We start from the raw sequence: 22,455 nt of genomic DNA on the forward strand, positions 1-22,455 counted from the left end.
TCTCATACTTGTCTCTTACCAGGGATTTACTTGGACCTGGGACGGCAGCAGCCATCTCTCATTTTTAACAGCTGGAATCACTGCTGCTGTGTAGGCAGCTTTCTCTAAGTGATATGCCCAGCCTTAGGGTTACAGGTCTCCACGCTTTTGCACTGCAATCAGTGTTGATAATTCTGTCCTAGCTCTGGAACAAAATCCTGTGCAGTTAATGACGTCACATAGTACAAGCCCTTCCTGCCCCATCTACAGCAGTTAACACAACCTGAGGACAGCATCTTGTAGAGACAGTGCGCAACAAGATGCACAGACATCAGCATAGTATGACCAACGAGGTTAGTGTGATCAGAGAAAAGGTCAGCAACAGCAACAGAAATTACTGGCAAAGGCACTAACAAGGACATGAAGACCAAAGTGATTTAGACAAGCAATGTGGCTGAACACCCAACGATTGGTCATAACATCACTACTGTGATATTATGGAGCAACACTTGGAGTTTTACAAAAGCAGCATACCTAATTTGAAGTTAAATGTGTCATTAAACAGGAAGTGGGAGTGAACTGACACTTCCAGACAGCACCTCCTTGTTTTGTAAGGCCGTATAAATCCTACCAACTTCAGAACTTGCTGGCAATCACTGCCCAGGTCTCTCATAAATTCAGCTTCCCCCTGCTCTGTGTCGGTCACAATTTGGTTACATGTCTCCTCAGTACCACAGGCAACTACTGTCAGCTGCATTAAGTGGGATACTGGACCTCTAAGTTGCAGGTACTTACTCACTCCCAATCTGCTGGAATCACTTACATGTAGGCATCACTCAAATCCTGCCATCATTCATACATCCTGTAGATTAAAGCAAGTACAGGAACACGGTCTGCATTTATCCGCAGATAGGAAAGCTTCGGATTTGCAACAGCTTGATTTTAGAATATGCACATTTTGCTGATTTCACTGCTGCAATGCAAGACAGGCTGCATTTTGGGCTGCATACAATTCCTTCATGAAACAAAAATGTTTTGCCATCAGAATAATTTCATAAAATGCCACTACAAATCAGAGTGGCTCAGCTGACAAAGGCAGCTCAGTTGCTTGTGACTGTCTGTTGAGATGCTCAGGAAAATCTGTTCACTTCTGTTCTTAAGTGTTCACAAACACCTTGCAACAGGCACCAGTGGTACAGGTTTTGAGGTTACAAGATTGTTTGTAATTCATAGATTAGAACTGCAACAGAGATAAATGCACAGATTAAAACAATGATTAAGTATTTCAGGTAATATACCCAAGCAATTATTACAAAAATGAAACAAAAAAACCACACCATAAATAACATAGTTTCCTTGGTAAACAAAATAAATTCTGCATTTACTATTAATTTATTTTTTAAAGCTATTAATATAGAAGTTTCAGGATAAAAACTGCATTTGGTTTTACCCTTTCTGTCCAAGAATAACCGTGACCCAACTACAAAGCTACCAAGCATTGAGACAATTGAAGTATCACAAGGGAAGCAGATGATCTTCAGAGCTTAACTGCTTCATGTCCCAGTGTTACCCCATCTTCTTATTCCTCAGGCTAGCTGCTGTCTGAGTCGTTGTCTTCACCTTCTTTCTCAAACAGAGCATTTTGGGATGAATCATTGGCTTCTCCCAATGGAACTGCCCCTTTCCTCTGCGGCAAGACACTGAAAAAGGCCTCCTTCCAGTCTCTCTTCTCCAGGTATGCAAGGATGATTTCAAACACTGCAAAGTCAAGAAAGACTATCAGCTCTTTTATAAGAAAGAAACTGAAGCGCTGATAGGAACACAGCTCCAAATCTATTTTTACAGATATTTACATGCATTTGGGTAAAGCTGAGGAAGTGAAGGAAAAAGCAGAAGTGGCAATTCTGATACTGCTGCAGTTCAAAGCCAAGCACTTTCAGTCTCTGATTGAAGTCTCTAAAGATTCTCAGTTACCACAGTGACACTTCCCTGTAGTTGCTCCACTTTGAATTGACCCCTCTCAGGGACATAGGAACATCCCCCCAGTCCTTCAGGTCTCACAAGTGCCTTCTACACCGACACTTACACTTCCCATGTTAGGAAGGAATACTCCTGTGGATGCGCTTTAACAACAATGTTGCTTCCCTCCTAAATTATAACACACAAGCAGCCCCAAAAAGTCTTCCTAGAACATATTATAACCTCATAATCTTTATCTTCCATTTCTACCTGATGAAATCTGAGCTTAAAGCAAAAACTCTCATTATTCCCCCTTTCAGCACTCCTTAATAATACAAACTTATTGCTGTTGCTATTATACTAACCATACTGTTACCCAGTTCCTCTCTGTTTCACCTCCCAAAACTTTCCCTAATTGACAATAGCCCTAAAGTGTGTCATATGCAAACGTAATCACCAAATTCTTATTTAGAAAAATCCCAGGTTGTCCCCCCAAAAAACTCTTAACATCCATAGATTGTAGCTCTGGAGCAGCAGGTAAGGCAGTAGAGGTCCTATGGCTTGGAAGTAAACCAGACATGGCTGACAAGCTTGGGGTGCAGGGGTGGTTTCTCAAGCTTGAGGCTACAGGAATAGTGCTAACAACACTTGAGAATGCAGACTTCAAAGAATGCACCCAGTGCAAATGTTCTTGATGCCAGGTGACACCATATGAGATAGGATCAGAGGAGCTATGGGGGAGGAGCTGCACAGATCTGATGCTGAGAGTCAAGTTACAGAAAAGCATCGCATTTACTAGAGGTTTCCTAGATCCAGGTTTCCCAGACAGCCTGCCAGGATGCCCAGATTACAGGACACTGTGACACTGACATAGATGGCCGTTTTACTGAGCAGGTTTTTTACCTTGGAAGTACTGCGAAAGTCTGACCTATCAAAGGACTACATTAAGAACACTCTTCATTACTCCAGAAAGCATCTGCAGCAAAAATGATTGCTCAAGAAACAAGAGGAATACAAGGAACAGCCTTGCTTTGGAAATTCCTTGATCTGCACAGTAAAATTGGAACTGATGGAAAGAGAGAGGCTTCAAGAGGGTGACAGAGGCTTCCATAATATGCTGCAATAGCAACAGAAGCATTTAGCAAGGATGGGAAAAGGCAATGGGAACAGTTAGTAGACATCAGTGCAGAGTGGAATGGAACAAGATGGTACTGTAACATACACTAAAGTGTATTAGCTTTGGGATCCAAACCTGAACAGGTATATGTGTTCCTCATGCCATTATAACATGGCAGTGCAGGCTCTGAAACACTGATGGAACTATACAGAGACACAACCCCAACAAAGGGTACAAATAAGCAAATAAATGAAAAGCAGCACATGGTCTCTGCTGTTAACAACGCTAGCGATTTCTCACCACCAGAGGGCCCCAATTCAATTTAAGTGCGTCAAAGACTGACAAGGAAGTTAATAAAAGAATTTCTTCTCCTGTGAGATTTTTCAAATTCACCACTACTAATAGCAGTTCCATAGGGACCAAGCAGGTCCCAGTCTCGTCCCAGTCTCATCTATCCCCTACTCTGGTCTTCTAGCTTCAATCCCTGCACCAAGAGCAGGCACCTAGATGTCAAATTAAGCAAAACAAAAATAGTGAGCTATTACAGTACCAACAAGACGTGTTCTAAGGAAAACACAAAAAAAATCTCAGTGCAAATAAGCTTCTCTCGTGCACGAAATTTATACGAGGCTTGAGAGAGAGCTTGATTCTGTTCATCTTCTTCGTATCATCTCCCTTGAAAACTGTCTTTTTAAGCTTAGCTCGTGTTATTAGGGTTACAATATGGACCAGGGCTACAATTAAACCATAAGGTCCCTCCACTTTTGGCAGTGCTGGAGTTATTCTTGCCTAAAATCCATAAGCCAAATACTGCCATAGCAGAACCTTTACCTCACAAATGGTCTGTGTGTTACGTGTTTTTCAGCTACAACCTGAAAATATTCTAGAAGGGTATGCGAATGCAATCCCACACAGTATGACATCTCAGCAACTAAACTGCAGTAAAACCAGGTGCCTAGAAGTCTAGCACAAGAAACGTGCACAATATCATAAAGCAAATAAATGAATGTGCGAATGTAAGCCATCTTTCCCCCCCCCCCCCAAAAAATAGCCTTCAAAAATGCTGACACTAGAGGTCAGTATAAGACTACTGTAGAAAAATTCTCCAATAAAACTCCAGCTAGCAGAGCTTCTAATAAGTAGCACTAAGAGCTGCTACTGCCCATATAAAGGATGTGTGAAGATGAAGTTTTAGAAGCCACTTGCTTTATATTTAAATAATCTTAATTATCATTCAAATCCACATCTCAATCACTTCCCTTTCATGAAATTAAAGTCATGAAATTAAAGCCATCATGCAAGGTGTTGATAATATAACCAACTTGATGCAAGGCAAGACAAATAAACTAAATGAACACAAAGTGAGGCAAAATGAAAACTTGCATCCCATGTTAAAAGAAATCCCCACACTGGTCTGTGTGGCCCCTATTTTCCATGTATTTTGTTTAATGACACTGAAAAATAATAACAGAACAGGAAGACTAAGAGGTGTCAAGGCTTTGTTAAAGAGTAATTGTACACTTCAACCAAAACCAGGAAGCTAAGTAAAAATGCAGTTATGAGAGCACAACAGATGGAGCACTGCTTCATCAGACGAGGTCACCATACATGTACCTAAGCAGTTACAACTGAACAAAGCTGCCAGAAGAGGTGAAAAAAGCATCACATATGCTTAAGCTCCAATGGAATAAATAAAGTATGTGGAATGGTTTTCAGCATTTTACTCACTTGTCCACTAAGTCTAGAAATAAGGCTGGGGAGGAAGCAATGCCAAAATTAATCATGGAACAAGTTAAGTTTTCACTACAGCGCACATTCTGAGGTTTCATATTCTTAACACTGCAGGTGTATCCTGTAATAGCACAATCATTCTGTATTTTACAACTCACCATGGTTGACTGCTAACACTTTGCGACTGTTCATCTTCACGAAGTTTCCCAGAGGGAGCTGTGCGTGACCAATTCCTTGCTCTACAGCTTTTTTGTAAGTGATTCCCTGGAGGAAAGGCATAAAAACAACCAGACTGAGAACCACAATTCCATATCAGCACATACAGATAAGATTACAATCAGCATCTTCTGTCCAGAGTTTTGCCAGTACTGCCTCACTATCACTGTAGAATATATATAAAAACAGAAACCCACCCAGGTAAGATGGTACCTGCTTCAAGGATTACCTCTAGAAAACACACCACCTCAAACACATGTCACTCTATGATGTATAGTCAAGAGGATGGCAAACAAGATTTGGTCACACAGCTCCAGAACACGCCGGGCACAGCCTGTTTCAAAGGCAAGCCTGAGCTTATGCACAAAGTCACTCAGTTTAAAGTAACTGTTTTTTTTTTTGTTGTTGTTGTTGCTTTGGTTTTTTGAGGAAGAAATACAGGGGGGAAGAAAAGCAAATTTAGTACCTGAGAAACAAAGAAACAAAAAGCTTTGGAAAGTCAGTAACCATTTATAGCATAATGACCATAAGGGATTTGCTTTAGCTTCCTCCTAGCCTTTAACTGTGGACTAACTGCTTTAGTATCACTTGGGATGCTAAAAAAAATAGCAATGAATCTTAAGCCTCACCATGTCACCAGAAATGACATCGGGGTTTCTTTGAAGAAAAGCAGTAACAGTGCATTAATTTCCCAGCTGCGCTCTCCATGACTTCCCAGGTTCACACAGCACGGTCCCATGCGCAGCTATGGAACCAGATCTCTGAGGCATTTGCATTACTTCACTAAATTCTCTGGACAAGCAAACTCATTAAAAGAGGACATTAAAGATTCAAGCGCTGCTCTTCATCTATTTTTGGGCACGTGCACATACAAGCACACACACAAGTGCATGAACAGAAACCAAACCCTTCTGTCTGAAAATATGGCCCTCAGTAAGCTGAGCAGTGTTATTAATTCCGTTCCTATATTTAAAATGAAAAGAATAAATCCTAAAAAGTCTCAGCATGTCTGCACTCTGGCACACAAGTCACTGATACCACCACCAGTTTTGTTTTCTCATTTCTCCAACAAGTTTTTAATGAAATTGTTTTGAAGAAGTTTTCTTAATATTTATTTTTGTTAGCTTGTCTGTGTGTGTTATTGATGTAAAACAAGATGTGAATACAAGAACTGTAAAGAAGCATACCCACAGTTTACCTTGTGGTGATTATGATCCACCAGCCCTCCAATCACATACGCCTTCCTCTCGTCAAGCTCACTGAGAACATCTGGGGAATCTGAGGTGAGGTACACGAGGTCTTCTTTCTTTATTAGCTCACTATAGTGCTCTGTTCTAATTTGGATATCCTAAAAAAAAGGAGTTTAAAAAGCTACATTTAACTGATGAGTTGCTGGGAAATCTTTACAGACCCAAGACTGAACAAGAGTCGCTTTATGCCCCTCATTCATGTTTCAGTGCATCCCATAGTACAGATTGCATTCTGCATGAATAACCCACAGACCCACCATAGCTCCCTAAAGCACCAGCCTGTAAAACAGTCACTGAGAAGCTTTCTGAAATCACAGAAGAACTCTGCAAAACCTTAAGTTCTTGTGATTCCCTTCAAGCTTTACTTTACATCCCATAGGGATCCCAGTCATTTTCAAGACCACCTTTCCAAAAGAGCAAAACCAGATGCAAATGCTAACTAAATACCAACTAAATTCTTTGGAGTTGATATGAGACGTTTATTCTGTGCCTTTGGAGACTGATGATCACACAAAATTTGCTCCAAGTGGAACCATTCTTCAATCACACAAAGTGTTCCTATTTGCTGGAATGCTTGTTTAACAGGGAGACACAAGGAAAACCAAGACGAGGCTGACACTACATCAAGCCATTTCTCTAAAGAACACTTCAGTGTTGAGAGGTGGTATAACGGAGAAGTGAACAGAGGAATCACTTCATTATTTCAAAGCAGTGCACTTGCCAATAAGAAATTAAAAATAAAAAATAGAAAAGAGCCCTGCCATACAGATGACTGTCAGGGCTGCCTGAATCAAGCAGTCTATCAGAGAACAGAATCTGTTCAAGAAGAAGAAATGAAGACTGTGTGTGGAGTGTTTATAGCTAAAATAAAATCTAGATTCATCGAGACAAGCACTCCTGGACTTACTTAAGGTATGTTATTTTAGAGCACAAAGAGCCTCACTTTAATATAATATTGCTCTGAAGTCACAGAAAAAATAACCATAGACAAAGCACTGGTCCTTCACAATACATAACCCAGCTAACAGTTGTAAGGAAGATTTCTTTTTCCCTTCTTATAGAAACAGTTGAATATTCACCTTCCAGTTGACCCATCCTTTATCATTTTCATTCATGTTGCTCTTCAGCTGTCCTCCATGGCTGGTCAAGTAAAACTTTGAAAAGAACAAACAAAAGGTACACTGTACTAAATCGTTAACGTGTCAATTTGTTTTCCCACTGTACAGTTTTTTTCTTCTCCTAAGTATTAGCTAAAACACTCACTTACTATCTAGCTAAAAGTGGTAGTGGTACTAAGACCACGCTCATGCAGTTAGGAACATAAAGAAACACACACAGTCCCTTTTTTCCACCTGTATGTGCCATAGACAAAACTGACTATCAGCGCTGCTTTAGTGGCACACCAGTATCCAGCACTGCACCAACAGGCACATACCCTTCTATGTGTGTATTTCTATAACTTTTGGGTTGAAAATTCATCAGCTAAAATAGATGTAACTTTCTTATTAAAAAATACAAAGCTTACATTTTGTGCCCACTTGTGTTACAACTGCCTTTCTCACACTTTGTACATGGCAATACAGTCAGTACTCTGTTTCAACATACCTGCACAGGATGGAATGCTTTGCGATTTTCTGCGTAACATCTCTGAATTTGCTTGTGAAGCTTCTTAACATCCTGTATACAACACAATTTGTTTTACATAGTCCTTCAGACAGACCACCACAAAATGCTTTACCATGAGCCAGAAGCTAAAGAGAGAAAAAGGAGGCTTTTAACTGGCAAAAATGACTGCTGACATAGAGCGGACATCAGACCCTGAGAGAAGGAGCAGCCTTTGAGAAGGGATTCTGCTGACATGGAAAAATATATCTACAAAAGTGTATTTAAACACCTCTATGCATGCTCTCGATTCACATAGTTCAAGGAAACAAACAAAACAAAATCACCGAGATTTAAGTACACATTTAAACATTCAAAACTAATCTTAGGAATCACTGAGATTTGCCGCACTACAACAACGCTCAGTCAGTGCTACACATGCCCCACATTACAGTCAAAGAGCAGACAGATGGGCTTTGCAAAAGCTCTAATTCACACAGTCTTGCAGGACAGTGAAGTCAGAGCAATAGAAAGGCTCAGGGTAAAAGCAAGGCAAGACGTCTGCCTTAGACACTGTAGGCTGCACTCATAAAGAAGGCTGCAAAGTAATGCTTGTTCCTTGTAGGAGTAAAGCTGTTCTGATCTCGAAATGGCAGATCAAGTGTCTTAACCAGAGCCATCCTGTCCCAATCACCTCTCGTGTACCTAAGAGAAAAAGCTCAGTACCCTCATAATGCTAAGAGATCTAATTTCCATGGATCCTCTCTAAGGATGTGGAAGCCTCACATCAATTTCAAAGGAAAAAGTAATTGGATGTGGCATTTACCACCTTTCCAGCAAAATCATTTTGAAGCAGAATTGCATACAGCTTCATAGAGAACACGCTGCACAAACTGTCTCTATATTCCTGTGCTTTGGAATCAAACCAGCTCACCACATCTCCATGAATGTGATCGGAATCTTCAGCAAACATACATCAAGGTACATTCCAAACCCTGAGAATATCTGCAACTGACGTGAGCAGTTCTGCAAGTCATCACAACCTGAGAAATGCTGACTATCCGCTACTGTCTGTTCTGATATTGTATCAACGCTGCGACCCGAGAATCTTCCAACACTTGCATTTGATGGGCAAATCTGATTTACCTTCAGAACCATCAAGTCATCGAAGCTGCAGTCCACAATGAGGCGCAGTGTACTGGGAACAGCTTCCCTTCGCAGACGCTTCCTGTCATTCCCTTCAATACTGGTGTCTGATTTTGACTGACGCTCTAATTTCCTCTTCTGGCGTTTTTCTTTCCGTTTCTGCCTACACAAATAGATAAATCTATGAAAAATGATGCCAAAGCTGCTGAAGTGCACATTATGCACATAAATGCACAGTTGTATGATGAAGGTGGATGGCCCACAACAGTGGTAGTTTAATTCCTCTCTGTTGCTCACATCTGTGCTAACAGAACCATGAAACCAATACCCCAACTCTGCTTGTGATGTTCTGGATATAGAAAGACAAATAGATGTGATGATTCCTCCCTCCCGACAAGACAGTAACATGCAGTTTTGAAGCCCTCCTCCTGTCTGCTTCAAGCTGAGGCACACTTCTAGCATGGAGAAATGCAAACCTTTACAGCTTCTTCATACTTAGATGGAGCAGACTATGAGTACTGCTTTAAACTCTGCTTTACTAGAGCTATCTAGGCACAGATTCTGCTGACACATTATGACTACAACAAATTAGCACACACTAATAAAGCCATTTTGAGAGCCATACCTACGGAGATCCTTCTGCTCTTCCCACTGTTTCTGCTTCAGTAGCTTCTTCCGCTGCCTTTTGGACATGGGCTCCATGCATTCTATGTTGTCTGTGCCCTCCTTCCTTTCTACCTGCCTGTCACACGACTTCACCTTTCCTTCCACCTCAGGTGCATCGGGGGGCATGGTGCTTCCTGTCGGTGCTCCCGATGACATTAGCTTCTGGCTGCCTTACTGACCTGTATCTCATACACTCGATAAACACCTCATGAAAACCCACTTTTCATCTCACCCGCTCCCCTCAGCACAGCCGGTTCATGATACCCCCCGTACGGTCCCCCCAGGCCCGCTCACCACCATCCGCCCGACAGGCCGCACTCGCTCGGCCTCCAACCCCCAGCAGGCAGCGGACGCCCGCTACGTAGTTCCGCCGGTCACCGCCCGCCTCTTCCGGGCTGCATGCGATCCGCCCCGGCTCCTTCCCCCGTTCCCTTTAAAGCCGGACCCCCGGAGCTGTGCTGCCCTCCTTCCAGCTCCACATCTAACAGCCCCCACCAGCCGGCTCTTGTCAGCCTGGTGCCGACACGCCGGGACAGCGTCCCTTCCCCTCCTGATCGCTTTGTGAACACGCTGCCCTGGTATAGGAGCTAATAGTGGAGCATGGGGTTATGAGAGAAAACACAGTCTGGGCAGCCTAATTCCATATGCTGATGGCTGTTGGCCTGTGGCTAATGGGGTGCCTGCATCAAACAGGAGAGTGGTGCTGCCATCAGCTCTTCTCCTCCGTCCGCATTGCTGTGTGTGTGTCTCGGGTTTCGCTGCTTCCAGATATACACACTGCTCCAGTCCCGGTGCTGGTTTCGGATTTGTTGCAGCTAAATTAAAGTCACAGCACTGTATGGGGTCACTACTGTAAGACGCTGACCTTTAGCTGGTGTTCATGCTGGGTATTCGCTGTAATATTTGATTTCATTTGTGATTATTTCCCACATTACTTTATAAATAACCAGATTTGCGTTCGCTTCTCCTTGCGTCTATTTAAAAGCCTGGTTATGTTAATATTAGTATCTAGGTTTATACACCAGGTCTGGCTGTGCGTCTCCCTCCCTGCAGAAAGCAGGATGTATTGGGAGCAATGCTCACCCCAGCACTATCTGGAGGGCAAAGATGGGCTCCAGGTGCTTTGGTGCACACGGTTTGAGGAAAGAACCATGAGTGTCACATCAGCGTTTGTGAAAGGAAGACAAAAATGTTTCATCAGCCCCAGAAATATGTGAGGAAATCTCATTAGTTTTATAAGGTCGTATAAAGATATGAGCTTTATTGTTTGGACTCTGGATAATGCGCAGCAACAGTAATACACTTTGACCCTAATACATATGCCAGCATGGCGTGAGGTGTCCATTAAAGGGCTGATCCCACAACCTCTGCCTTTAGTGGACTTTGGTGGGTGCAAGACCTATTAAGTGGGTGTCACTTGATGTTAAGGAAGTCACAGCTGATTTAGCCTTGGCATAACTGAGAAGAGGCTCAGGCCTCCCCTTTCCCAGGTATCCGAAGACTACACCAAGTGTGCTTTGAATGCGCGTATGTTGTTTTTTAGATATAAATATACATGCACATGGAAGTGCACAACACTGTTTCTCTGCATATACGCGATGGTTAGATACTTAGTTCTGTAACGGGCATACAATTGGCTGGTGTACAAACGACTACACCAATTGAAATGATGAGGGGATCTGGCCTCTGATATTCTGGTCCTAAGAGAGGCCTTTCTTCCTTTAGCTTCATTTTAGGGAAAACATACATTTCCCATGTCCCGTAAGTGTAAGAGGAGGAAGAAGTTTCTTGTTTACCAAATACAGCAGAAAGATCAGCTGGAATGCAAAAATGCACACACACACACACAGGTTACCTAACTCTTACATGCAGTAGAACAGCGTGCAGAAAATATAAGTGTAGAGCTTAGGGCGGCACACAAGGAAACAGCAGTATGAAAGTGTATGTCCTCCTGATGACATTTCCTCCTGCAGACTGGGAGAAGGACTTGGCTTAGGGAGTCAGGGATATACTCAGACAGGGAAAATCTGTCTCTTGGAGCATCCATAGAGACTGGAAGTGACTCCTGGTGACCCCATCTGGCCCGTGTTTGCTCTGGGCACTGTTTAGATACCTTCCCTGGTGTATACATGAGGCTGTGCCTCCAGTCCCTTCAGCCTGAGAAGCAGAGTACCTAATAAACCAGGGAGTAGCAGGAACAAGGCTTGCTTTTATGAATCCCTCCCTTCCTCTTTCCCTCTACACATACACACACACACAGACTGCAGAGAACTTCCAGGGGGCTTCCACTAGGTATGGAGATATGAAGGAGGGAACAAGTTGTGGCTCTGCTGCTTCTCACCATTGCATGACATTTGCAGCCACTGTACCCGGCTTCTCTGTCAGCACAAGGCAATGAAGGAGGCATTTGTGCTATCCAAGGCTGTTCTCACCTAACAGTCCTTCACTCATACAGAAGACCTGATTACAGAAATGGTATTGCTAGTAGTTAAATACAGCCTGAGGCAGCACTGCTCTAGTTGGGATATTTGTAGCTAGCAGCCAGCCAAAAGTCCCAAGGCTGTAATGTAATGACAATGCAAGTAGCACTCCAGCCTATAGTGGAGAAGTCATTTTGTGGCAGGGAGCTATTTACAGGACCTAGCTTGCCGGAGAAGAAAATAATCTCTTGCTATAATAACCTCTGAAATATGGAAAGAGAGCACGATAATGGCTGGTGGGTATCTATCCCTCTTATACATATTTTATCCCTACTTGAACACGCAGGAGTAGATCCCTCCCAATGCGGAAAGAAGCGGACTTCATTGGCTGGGGGAGAGAGAGTGTCCTGGTGCAGATTTTGGTGTGCAAGGTGTTCTGAGGGACGCGTGGGGTTGAAACGCTGCCACGCAGTTATCCAAGGGACAAGGGTTTCCTTAATGAGCCCTCCAGCAGCAGGGCTGACTGTGGGATGGGCTGGGGTTTGCTCTCAGAGGAAATGGGGAAACGTGTGCATTAGTCAGGTGAGAGCTTATTGAGAGATAAACCCAACAAGAGGAAAGGGGAAAATATGGGTGAAAAAAGAAGGGCCTGGTTGCCCTGTTCAGGATGAGTGGCTGGCTTGTTTCAGCTTTTCAGTTTCTAATCTGCTGCTGTGATGAAGTAATAAAGGGACTGCTAAAAGAGAGTTTCTTTTATACAATACAAAAGCCAAGGAACTGATATCACACATCAGTCTCCTTAGCAGAGCATCATTTCTTTTTTTTTTTTTTTTTCATGGCAGTGATAAATCCCTTGTACTTCTGCTCCCAGACCCTTACAAAGCATCTGCTCCTGGGATTGCTCATAGAGTTGATACATGAAGTTGGAGAACAGTAGTAAGAATTCAGCCCCTGGCAGCAGCACACCTTTGTTAAAGCAGAGGAGGAGGGGAGGGAGCTCCAGGTTCTACCAGGCCTGGAGGCCACCTCCACTGCTCAGCAATGTGGCTGCATGGGCATTCAAAAATGAAAGCTGAGGTAATCAATAAAACAGGTAAAAACCCCTGGTTACCCCAGTTCTTAATAATTAACTGGAAGTCCTTCCATGAACTTAGTACCTGAGTGTGGAATTTGGAATCTGACCTTTACTACATCTAGATAAACACAGTGGCTGGCGCGGCAGGTCCCTCTGCAAGCGCTGCTCCATTGTCAGCAGTTCGCTCCGTGGAGGCTCTCTTCCTACTTGGAGGCTTTTGCACTTCATGCTGCAGTCAGGAGCTCGGGGCAGTCCAGCATGATTGTTCTTACCGTGCTGTTCCTTTGCATCATTTCCACGTATTCAGCCTCCGTTAAAGGTAGGTCAGCCAAGGTGTAACTGTCTTTCTACAGATGCATGAACATCTTTACTCAGCTGTACTTGAGTACTGCCAAACACCTTTGTTAATTACAAAGGTGCTGGTAGCATTCATGTTAACACAAGGGAGGGAAGAGGTGATGTCTTCAGGTGCTCACAGGCACTGGTGCAAACCAGGAAACTGCGGATCTTGACCTTGCTTAGTCAAGACGTGCTGTGGGGCACCAGCTGGAGGGGGACTGTTAAGTTAGACATACAGAAGTGCTCCAGTGGACCAGAGCCAGGAACTGCTCTGAGCTGTCCAGGTTTCATTTCTAAGCAGTTGACTCAGCTACCACTGAAGTCAGTAGCAAACATCCCGTTAATTTAGTTGGGAGCTTGGTCTGCAATAAGTCACGGAAACCTGGGTGTCTGCACAGGCCCATGGAGCAGGCCTTTACTCAGGTGTCCTGCATAAAGGTCAAGGGCATGAAATCTGGAGACTGCCTGCTCCAGCAGCACCAGTGTACTGAAGGAGGAAAATGGCCTTTTGGTGGTGGCCCTTTGTGGACAATTTGACATTAGTCTTACAGGAGCAGCAATCTTACAGCATTAGCCTGTACATTGGTCTGTTCTTTCAATTGAATGCGAATGTCCTTCACAGGGAGAGGAGAGAAGGAGGGGAGCACTCAGCTGCAAGTTAAACTGTTAAAAAGGTGGGAGAAGTACTCCTATCAGGCACCATGTCTGGGAAAGCATAGAGCAGCAACCTTCCTGCCTGCCTCCAGACCCTTTTATGACAGGAATTATAAAACAAAGAAGTTTGCAGGTGGTTCCTCTTGCAGTAGAAAACTCACATTAAACTGTCAAGTGACAGTAATGGCCTGGTACTGATGTGCCACACTTCTGGTGCTTGCTCTTCCCAGCTTCTTGTAACATCAACTAATCAGAACTTACCGATGTGAAGTTCTGTTTATCACCTTACATCCCCTGTGCAGTGAGCAAGCATTTGCTCACTAGTTTGTCCTCCAATCAGCCCTGCAAGGTCTCATCTATCTTGTGCAGAGCTGAATGACTGGCCTGAAGGCCACTTAGTGCCTCTGTGACAGAGCTCAGATTAGGATAGAATGTTTTTGCCTTTTCGTGCATCAACCTTTTAGAAACGCTAAAGCTAGATCAGCACACATGAAACTTTCCTACTGCAGTTCCAGTTTTCAAATAAACGGATGGCGTTTGCTTTTTGAAGCTATCCAATATCAGAAACAGTGGCAAATATAATTTATGAAGGTAGAGCCAGCTAGTAGTTAGAGACACACATGCTGTGCATGCCATATGTATTAATAAACGGCACAGGACTTGACAGCTGTCTCTACTCATGCAGTGTAACCTTCTGTATTATACAGTATCATGATTTAATTATAGAATTGGCATGTTACCCTTACTGACAGACACTTAACATTACCAGTCAAACTATGTGTTATGCACTCCACCTTGAAAGCATGCACTTCTGACCCCAAGACAGCCTTTATGTCCGCTCCTCCTCCCTCCTCCAGCAGTGAGATGTTTGCCATCAGCCCAAATGCAAATGGCTGTAAGGGCTGCAAGGATCACAGACCTCCACTGAATAGAAAGGGAAGAAGCCTCTGAAGGCAGTATGGATGATTAGTCTTTTAAGATTTACATCAGAAAGCTGTAGCAATATTTCTTCTTAAATAGTACCAGTGATTTTCTCATGAAAGATAGCATGTGTGTTTAGTATTGCTATTTTAAATGCCAGTTCCAGGCAGTGACAGTGCGTTTCTGTCCCTTGGGCACAATTTTACTCCTTGCCTCTTCAAATGACCACTCTATCCAGCTGTCTCTTCTGGCATCCACATTTCCACCAGGATAACTGCTGACTCCTCATGGTTGCCTTCAATACTGCCTCATCTCTGCTTCTTCTCTTGCCATGATCCGCCACTGGCTCATGCTTTGCCATCAGTGAAGCTGGTCTTGCAACTGAATGCGCTTTCAGCCCAGGGGCCCTGAGCACTGTCTGCATATGGAATGGTGAAAGCTTTCAGAACCTGGTATTGTTCTACCTCCAAGAAACACTTTACAGTTATTCATTTTTTCTGTGACACTTGCAAGAAACTGCCCTCCTGTGTCCTTTGCTCAGCTCTTTCCTTCAGGAGGGAGCAGCCTATTACAGACAGGGACAAGAAACTGCTGAAAGAGAGGAAGAAAGAAGAACTGTGTCAATAAGAAAAAAAATAATCAGTGGGTTTAACTGTGGGAGAAGGAAAAGGATATGTGAAAGTTACCTTTAATTGAAAAATGAGAGGGAGAAAAGCACAAACACCCACTATAACTAATTAGACTTATGTCTCTCAGCACCCGGATCAATTTTCCTGGACATGCTTTTCCCCCACCTTTTATGCTTAGATAAGGCTGTGTCATCCTCTGCCTTTAGAAAGCACCTAGCGGGTTGCACTTGTCAACCTCAGTCAATACTAAATCACCAGTGTTGCCATTTCTGCTGCCTGTGAAGGATATTTCAATGCAGGAAGCAGCCTGCTCAGAGCTGCTGCAAGGAAGCAGGGTTGTTCCTGAAAGGTTGCCATCCCCTGCACATACCCTGAGTACCCTCTGCTCCCAAAGGCGATGTGGTTTCAGAGGTGATAGGAGTAAGGGCAGAGGGTGAAGGGAGGAGGCTAGGAGATGGCACAGCGTCCTGAAGGAAGGTTTGTACTCCTCTTTTTCTATTTAAAGCAGACTGCCCAAAAATGCAACAGAGATTCATGCCAACCTTAATGCTTTAGCCTCCCTACAAAATCAGTAGCCTTAGCTTTGAGGTCCCACACACATACGGGCTGTTTCCCTTGGGATTACCAAAATAACAGTGCCACATCTCTGGCTGGCGTAAATCCTCAGCCAGTTTGGGTCTGTGTGTCTTTGTCAATTTATGCAGCTCACAAATCAGACTCAGAGGGGTTGCTCTTTTCCTCACTGGCAGGTTCTTCAAAGCTAACCTTGACATACTGCTATGATGTCAGTGGGAATGGGGCAAAAAAGAGAGCAAAACCATAGGAAAAATGCTTTTTGGACTCTGAGAACTGCAGAATGTGTCCATCCAGCCATGATGGACCCGCACTGCCTACCTGCCAGGGACTTAAATTCTGACAGTGGAATAAGAAAATACTTTGGTTTTCCTTTTTACTGACACAGTGATTTGAAACTTATTTAGCAGAGTCAGATAAAACACTGAGGACCATGACACAAATCAAGATAGCCTGCTAATTCTCTGCAAGGGACTTTGAACACATTGATTATGTTACAGCATGCTTTAAGATTTGGGTTTTTTTTCTTTGTTTTCTTTTCCTGTACTTATCATAAGACAGAGATGCAGCTCCCTGAGGACGACACTTGGCTTTTCTTTGATTAATTGTGTTGTAAAGCTTTTGTTTCTGCTTTATACCTACTGAACACCATAAAGAAAGCCCTGCTGGTTTCAGCGATGCAGCACTCGGGTACAAGAGGCTAGTTCTGCGACATTTACAGATAGCACCTAAGGTCACTGTATGTGTGTTTACTTTGTGGATGTAACAGCACTTTGTGTACAGCCAGTTCCTCCTCCATTCCCTTCCCTCTACAAACTGAGTTCATCAGTTTGTCTTGTGTGGAAGAGACCTTTGTAGCCATCCACAGCAGAGGGGGAAGCCCCTGAAAGCAGTGAAAAGGAATATCCCGTGTACCCTATTTAGCACAGTTTTTGAAATTGATTTTCCTCAGCCACATTCTTGGGACACAGTCTTAATGCCTGTGCCTGGAGGCTAATGTTGTAGTGCTACACGTTCCTCACAGATCTGTGCATGAGAGAAAATAAGATAAGAAGGGATGTAGACACGGGGCACTTTAAGTAATTTTACAGAAGAAAAGAAAAATAAGACATTCGTATGCTGCAGACTTTATTTACACTAACAGCTCTGAAACTGAATCCTTGGGAAACAGCTTCTCCAGTTTGTTGCTAATCCAGGCATACAGTAGATATACAACTTGCATTTATGCTGGGTTTTGACTTTTTATATCCCTTAAAATACATCAATAAGCAGCAGAATCACAGCTACAGGCATAATAAATTATTTTAAAGAAAAAAGGTCTTAATTAATGTATCTAAATACTATATTTTCTCCATGTCTTCACTACACTTACACCATCCCTGGGCAAACCTGTCAACTGAAAGATTCCCATTAAATGTGCTAGAGGTGCAGAGAACAATTTCTATCGGCTCCAACAAGTGATTTCAGTACATTTCAAATTGTAAGCACACAAATTGCACGAGTAATTAAGACATTTTGATTTACAAATAATTTTGCATTCATTTCTTATGATAACACAGCCAAAGCGAAGAGCCTGATTCTCTTTTACTTCTGTAAGTATGGAGCTAAACCAAAGGATTTTGTGGATGTTCTTATCTTGTATACATAAAACTAGTGTCAATTTAAGAAAATACAACTGTTCTGTTGGCATGATCTCTGTTAACAAGGGGATCAAGATCCCCTGTAATCTTTTGTGGACAATTATGTTTTAATTTTTTCTAAGGGTGTTTATTAGAGGGAATTCAGATGTCATGATGTATTAGTCATTTCTAACATGATTTTGTTTTCCTTTTCAAACAGGGCACACTACTGGGCCAAGCTTAAGTAATGATAGATTATATAAATTTGCTTACACTGCTGAAGTCTATGTTGATCGGGCTAAAGCATCCCTGCAGAAAAGTGCAGGCTACCGGTTTTCTGCTGGTGTGGATGTCAACCTCTTATGGAGAAATCCTGAAAATGATGATGACCAGTTGATCAAAGTTATGGTAATTAGTGCCATTATGTAACTTAGAACATGCCTAACCTTTCCTGCCTTTATCATCTAATTGTTAATCTAACCTTGAGGAACTTGTTTTCAGAAGGTGAGCTAAATATTTGATTCTACCATGTTGTCATCAACTAAAAGCAGCTTCTCCATTTAGCTGCTTCTTGTAGAGTAAGACTTCACAAGAATATATGTAGCTTCCTTAGCCAGAGCTTCAGAATGTCTCCTGTGTTTTGAAATTGCTTCAGAAAGTTTCTTTAACCTCAAACAACTTCTGTACAAGCTCCTATGTGAGGGGCAATATGCTGAAATCTTCAGATCTAGCTAAAAATCATTATGTTTGCTAAGTATAGACTGCTTTTGCTGTTTAGGTTTGAAGTGATTTGGTTTACTCAGCCTATCCTAGGCCAATACTAGTGTGTTCTCTACATTAATTTTCTCTGTTTTTACTTTGCTAGTTAAGAGATGTCCGAGTAGAAAATGTGAATGAACGTCCATCTGATAAAAGCATCTTCAAAGGAAAGAGCACAGAGACAATCATCGGGAAGGAATATCTGCAAGCTCTACAGAGGCCCATGGTGCTTGAGTTAGGCCGTGGAAAAGTAAGACCTTGTCTTTCAAAGTTCATATGCAATCACTCTGGGCACCTGGGGCAAATCTTTTGTTATAGACATGCAGAATGTAATGACTCACTATCCTTTCAGTGATCTTGACATGTTACCGTGTCCTATCTTTCTGTACAAAATAGAGTAATTTAAAACATACTATAATTCACCTGCACAAGGGGCCCTTAAAGCCTTGTGCACTCTGAGCACTGTATGTAAGTAAATGGCATCTTGGTCACATATTTATGGGTACATACACAGATATATGCACAGTCATTGTGCAGGTTTTTCATTATTGACTTCATCGAGGCCAGGATTTTATCCAAGTCATGAAGATGAAAATGGTAATACAGTATGTAATGGGGGAGGTAGTACCAAGTCTATGAGGAGTGGTGTTAATTTCTTTAAACCCTAATCAGGTATCTTTGCCTGACTGCTTTACCCACCTCTCTGGCTTGCTTACTGACTTCATTGTCATCTGCAATTTCAGTGTTCCCAAATCAGTGAGTCTGATTCTGAAAACAATCCCTCATATTGTCTCTCTGCTGGGAAACCCACTCCAAAAATCAAAAGGAAAAGAGTGTGTGCAAGTGCACTTCAGCTGGTGCCTGAGCTTTACAGCCTGCCCTGGAAGAGCACTGAGACAATATCTCCCTGTAGGAATGCCCATGTTCAATTGCAGTTCTCAGCATTCCAGTCTTGTTCAGAAGGAGAATCATGCATCTCCACATTTTTTTCCTGTGGAACCATTCCTTGTTTCCTTGCACTCGAGGCAGAGAGAATCAAGGTTTGAGCAACAGCCCTTGACAGCTCCCTATGCTCCTCCACCCTCCCGTTGCTGGCGGCCAGGAGCATTAAGCCAACAGTCCTGCTCTCCCCTCAGCAGCCTGAGTCAGTGGGACATTGGTAGAGGGGCAGTGAGAAAGCAGGAAGGATGAAGGTTGATGCTCCCTTTTTGCTTCTGTGGAGCACAGTGAGGGCTGTGACACTCTATCCTGACAGGATCTTTACCTCTTGCTGTAAATAGGCACTGAGTACATACTCTGGCCACCAGCTCAGCCTACTGCATTGCAGCTGCTATCAAGTCTACTCAGTAACTTTCAGACTCAGCCTTGTCATCAGTTTTACACAACAGAAAAAGAAACAGGATAGCACTGGCTCCCAACCGTACACATCCCTGACGGAGAGCTGAGGTGTCCAAAGAACACAGTTACAATACATCTGCTCTCAGAGCATCGCAAATACATGGGTAGAAGCAGTTCATTTGCTAAGACTAAGATATGACATTAAAAACCTGGGATTTTTCTCAATAACAGGGACACTCCTTTTATGATTTTTCTGTGCTGTGATACTTTCATTCCTGGCACAGTGATTTCACTTTCCAGGGTTGCCCTGAGATAACATGCTGACTTGACTTACAGTCCCTGAAAAAGTGCACTTTTAAAGCACCTTGAATGCAAAGTGGAGGTGCAAAGTCTCTCCTTGCCAAAGGGGAGGCTCAAGCACAACAGTTGATCCCTGAAGTTCAAAGGTTGTGATGTGTTTGACACGTCATTTAAGTGATTCTGTGATTTATCTATGATTCATTGTTTTTCTGAGCCTGTGATTAAAGTGCAGCAGATAGTATGTGCGAGTGAGAAGGAATTATCTGAGCTCAATGTAGAAAAAAATGAGTAACTTTTAAAACTGTGTAACATTTTCTACCTTAATTCCAGTTTCTCACCTAAATGGCCGGAAAGATGCTCACAACACTGAACCCGTATTTAGGTACAGCTGAACCCTTAAAAAAATCTTTGTACTTTTATCATGAGGTTCTGTAACCTCTGCTTAACTAAGAACCAGAGGTCCAAATTCAGCTTCCCAATTGGAAGAAGTGAAGATGTTGCTTTTTTAAATGGAAAGGATTAGAACTTTTTATTTCTCATTTAACTGCATTTGTTACATACTTGTTTTTTATTCCTACAGGTCCAGAACTTCTACTCATATGAAAATGAACCTGGTTTTACTCAAAATCTGAAGAGAGGTCTGGCCAGCCTTTTCCAGCTACAGATGCACTCTGGTAGTGTTCGTGAGGTATGGTGCTATATCTGGCAAGATAATCATCAGGGAAACAGACAGAGCCCACTCTGATCTAGAAGGCAGCGCTGAAGCTCCAGCTGGATTCAGAAGGAATGAAGTGCGGTAGAAACCAGCCCTCTGACTGTATTTGAGGTTGGAGATGAGAAGACAATCTGGTGACACAAGCCAAGTCACTGCAAGCAGCTTAAAGAATTGGTTAAATCCTTTTGATTTCAAGTATTTTTATCAATTTAGCAGAATGCGGACAGAAACCAACTTAAACAGTCAATTGATTTCTAAGCTCAGTTCAATAGATAAGTTGATTTAAAATTGAACCAAGTATCCACACAAAGTTTATCTCTTTTTTTTCCCCCCCAAGGTGGACATATCTGGGAAATGCAATGTTACCTACCAGGTGCAGCAAGATCAAGTGACTAAAATAAAAGCTCTGGACTCCTGTGAAATAGAGAAAACGGGATTTACCAGCCACAACCAGGTATAGTTTCTTTACTAAGACAAAATCCATTCTGCCTAATTTAAATACATCCTTATTAGCTGTTACCCATATTTTCAAAGGGCCTTTCTTGGCATTACAGAAAACAAATTCTATGTGTTTGTTTGGGGTACTCCTAGGACAAGTTTCATATGTAATACCCACATGGAGAAAGGGAATTGTTTCTCATGCTTAAACCACCTCAGCTGGTACTGAGTCTAGCAAATGTGTTCACATGATTTTTGGACAAACAGTGATTATTGTAACCTCTTTCACAGCTGCTACCTCACAGCATTCAGCTTACACAATAAATGCTGGCCAAAATGCTGGCTCCTGAATGGACTCTGGCTGTGCATGCATGAGAGTAATCCCAGGTGTAATGTAGATGTGCTGTCCAGGCACCTGAAGTCCTGCTACAGCCTCAATGATCCCTCCTTACTAGTGGCTGCCTTTCTGAAGTGGTTACTGCTGAGTACAGGCTGAACACATGCTGAGGACATTGGGATTCTCTGTGTTAGAACCTAACCCTCCCCAGCTCAGATAAATCTAAATATAGCAAATACTCTGATTATAAACTAGCTTAACACAGTGACAGAATTCCTGATTTTCACACTTGCCAAGAAGACTTCAAATGGTTTACAAATGCATCAAGCAAAGCTACAAGTTTTGCTCCCTATATGTGAATATGGCAATCTCATTGATAACTGATTTTCCTGGAAAAACTTCTGATCTTTTTTGTAGTATATTTTCATCTAAAGGTTACCAGGTATTTCCCCAGCTACTGCCTGTTTCACAGCTTCCTACCCTCCACCTTTTTTATTTCTCATATTGAATCTGAAACACATGGTAACAAAATGAGTGGCTTCTTGTGGTAGAGGGAATTTGTGAAAACCTGGGAGTTCCTTATTTGCAGTATTAGCTTGAGATGCCATCAACCCACATGCACTTAGTTCATCTTACTATATTTCATCGTGTACTTTGCTGTGATTTGGAACT

At 42.6% G+C, this 22,455-nt stretch overlaps 2 protein-coding genes across 2 annotated transcripts in view; one reads left to right on the plus strand and one right to left on the minus strand.

Moving 5' to 3' along the window:
- Positions 1 to 1,179: 1,179 nt before the first annotated feature.
- Positions 1,180 to 9,954, minus strand: TRMT10A (tRNA methyltransferase 10A). Its single transcript, XM_015862132.2, is given in 8 exon segments — positions 1,180 to 1,737; positions 4,945 to 5,050; positions 6,201 to 6,350; positions 7,332 to 7,406; positions 7,858 to 7,952; positions 7,955 to 8,003; positions 9,001 to 9,163; positions 9,626 to 9,954. Coding segments are annotated over 8 exon segments (1,002 nt in total). The 5' UTR covers positions 9,823 to 9,954; the 3' UTR covers positions 1,180 to 1,570.
- Positions 9,955 to 13,294: 3,340 nt separating this feature from the next.
- MTTP (microsomal triglyceride transfer protein) overlaps positions 13,295 to 22,455 on the plus strand; it is a 29,083-nt gene continuing 19,922 nt past the window's right edge. The window contains exons 1-5 of the mRNA XM_015862082.2: positions 13,295 to 13,480; positions 18,117 to 18,304; positions 18,762 to 18,905; positions 20,874 to 20,981; positions 21,346 to 21,462. Of these exons, the coding sequence (XP_015717568.1) occupies positions 13,420 to 13,480; positions 18,117 to 18,304; positions 18,762 to 18,905; positions 20,874 to 20,981; positions 21,346 to 21,462 (618 nt within the window). The 5' untranslated portion in view covers positions 13,295 to 13,419. The remainder of the gene's footprint in view (positions 13,481 to 18,116; positions 18,305 to 18,761; positions 18,906 to 20,873; positions 20,982 to 21,345; positions 21,463 to 22,455) is intronic.

This window comes from Coturnix japonica, chromosome 4, assembly GCF_001577835.2.
Source record: "Coturnix japonica isolate 7356 chromosome 4, Coturnix japonica 2.1, whole genome shotgun sequence".
In the NCBI taxonomy this organism is placed as follows: domain Eukaryota; kingdom Metazoa; phylum Chordata; class Aves; order Galliformes; family Phasianidae; genus Coturnix; species Coturnix japonica.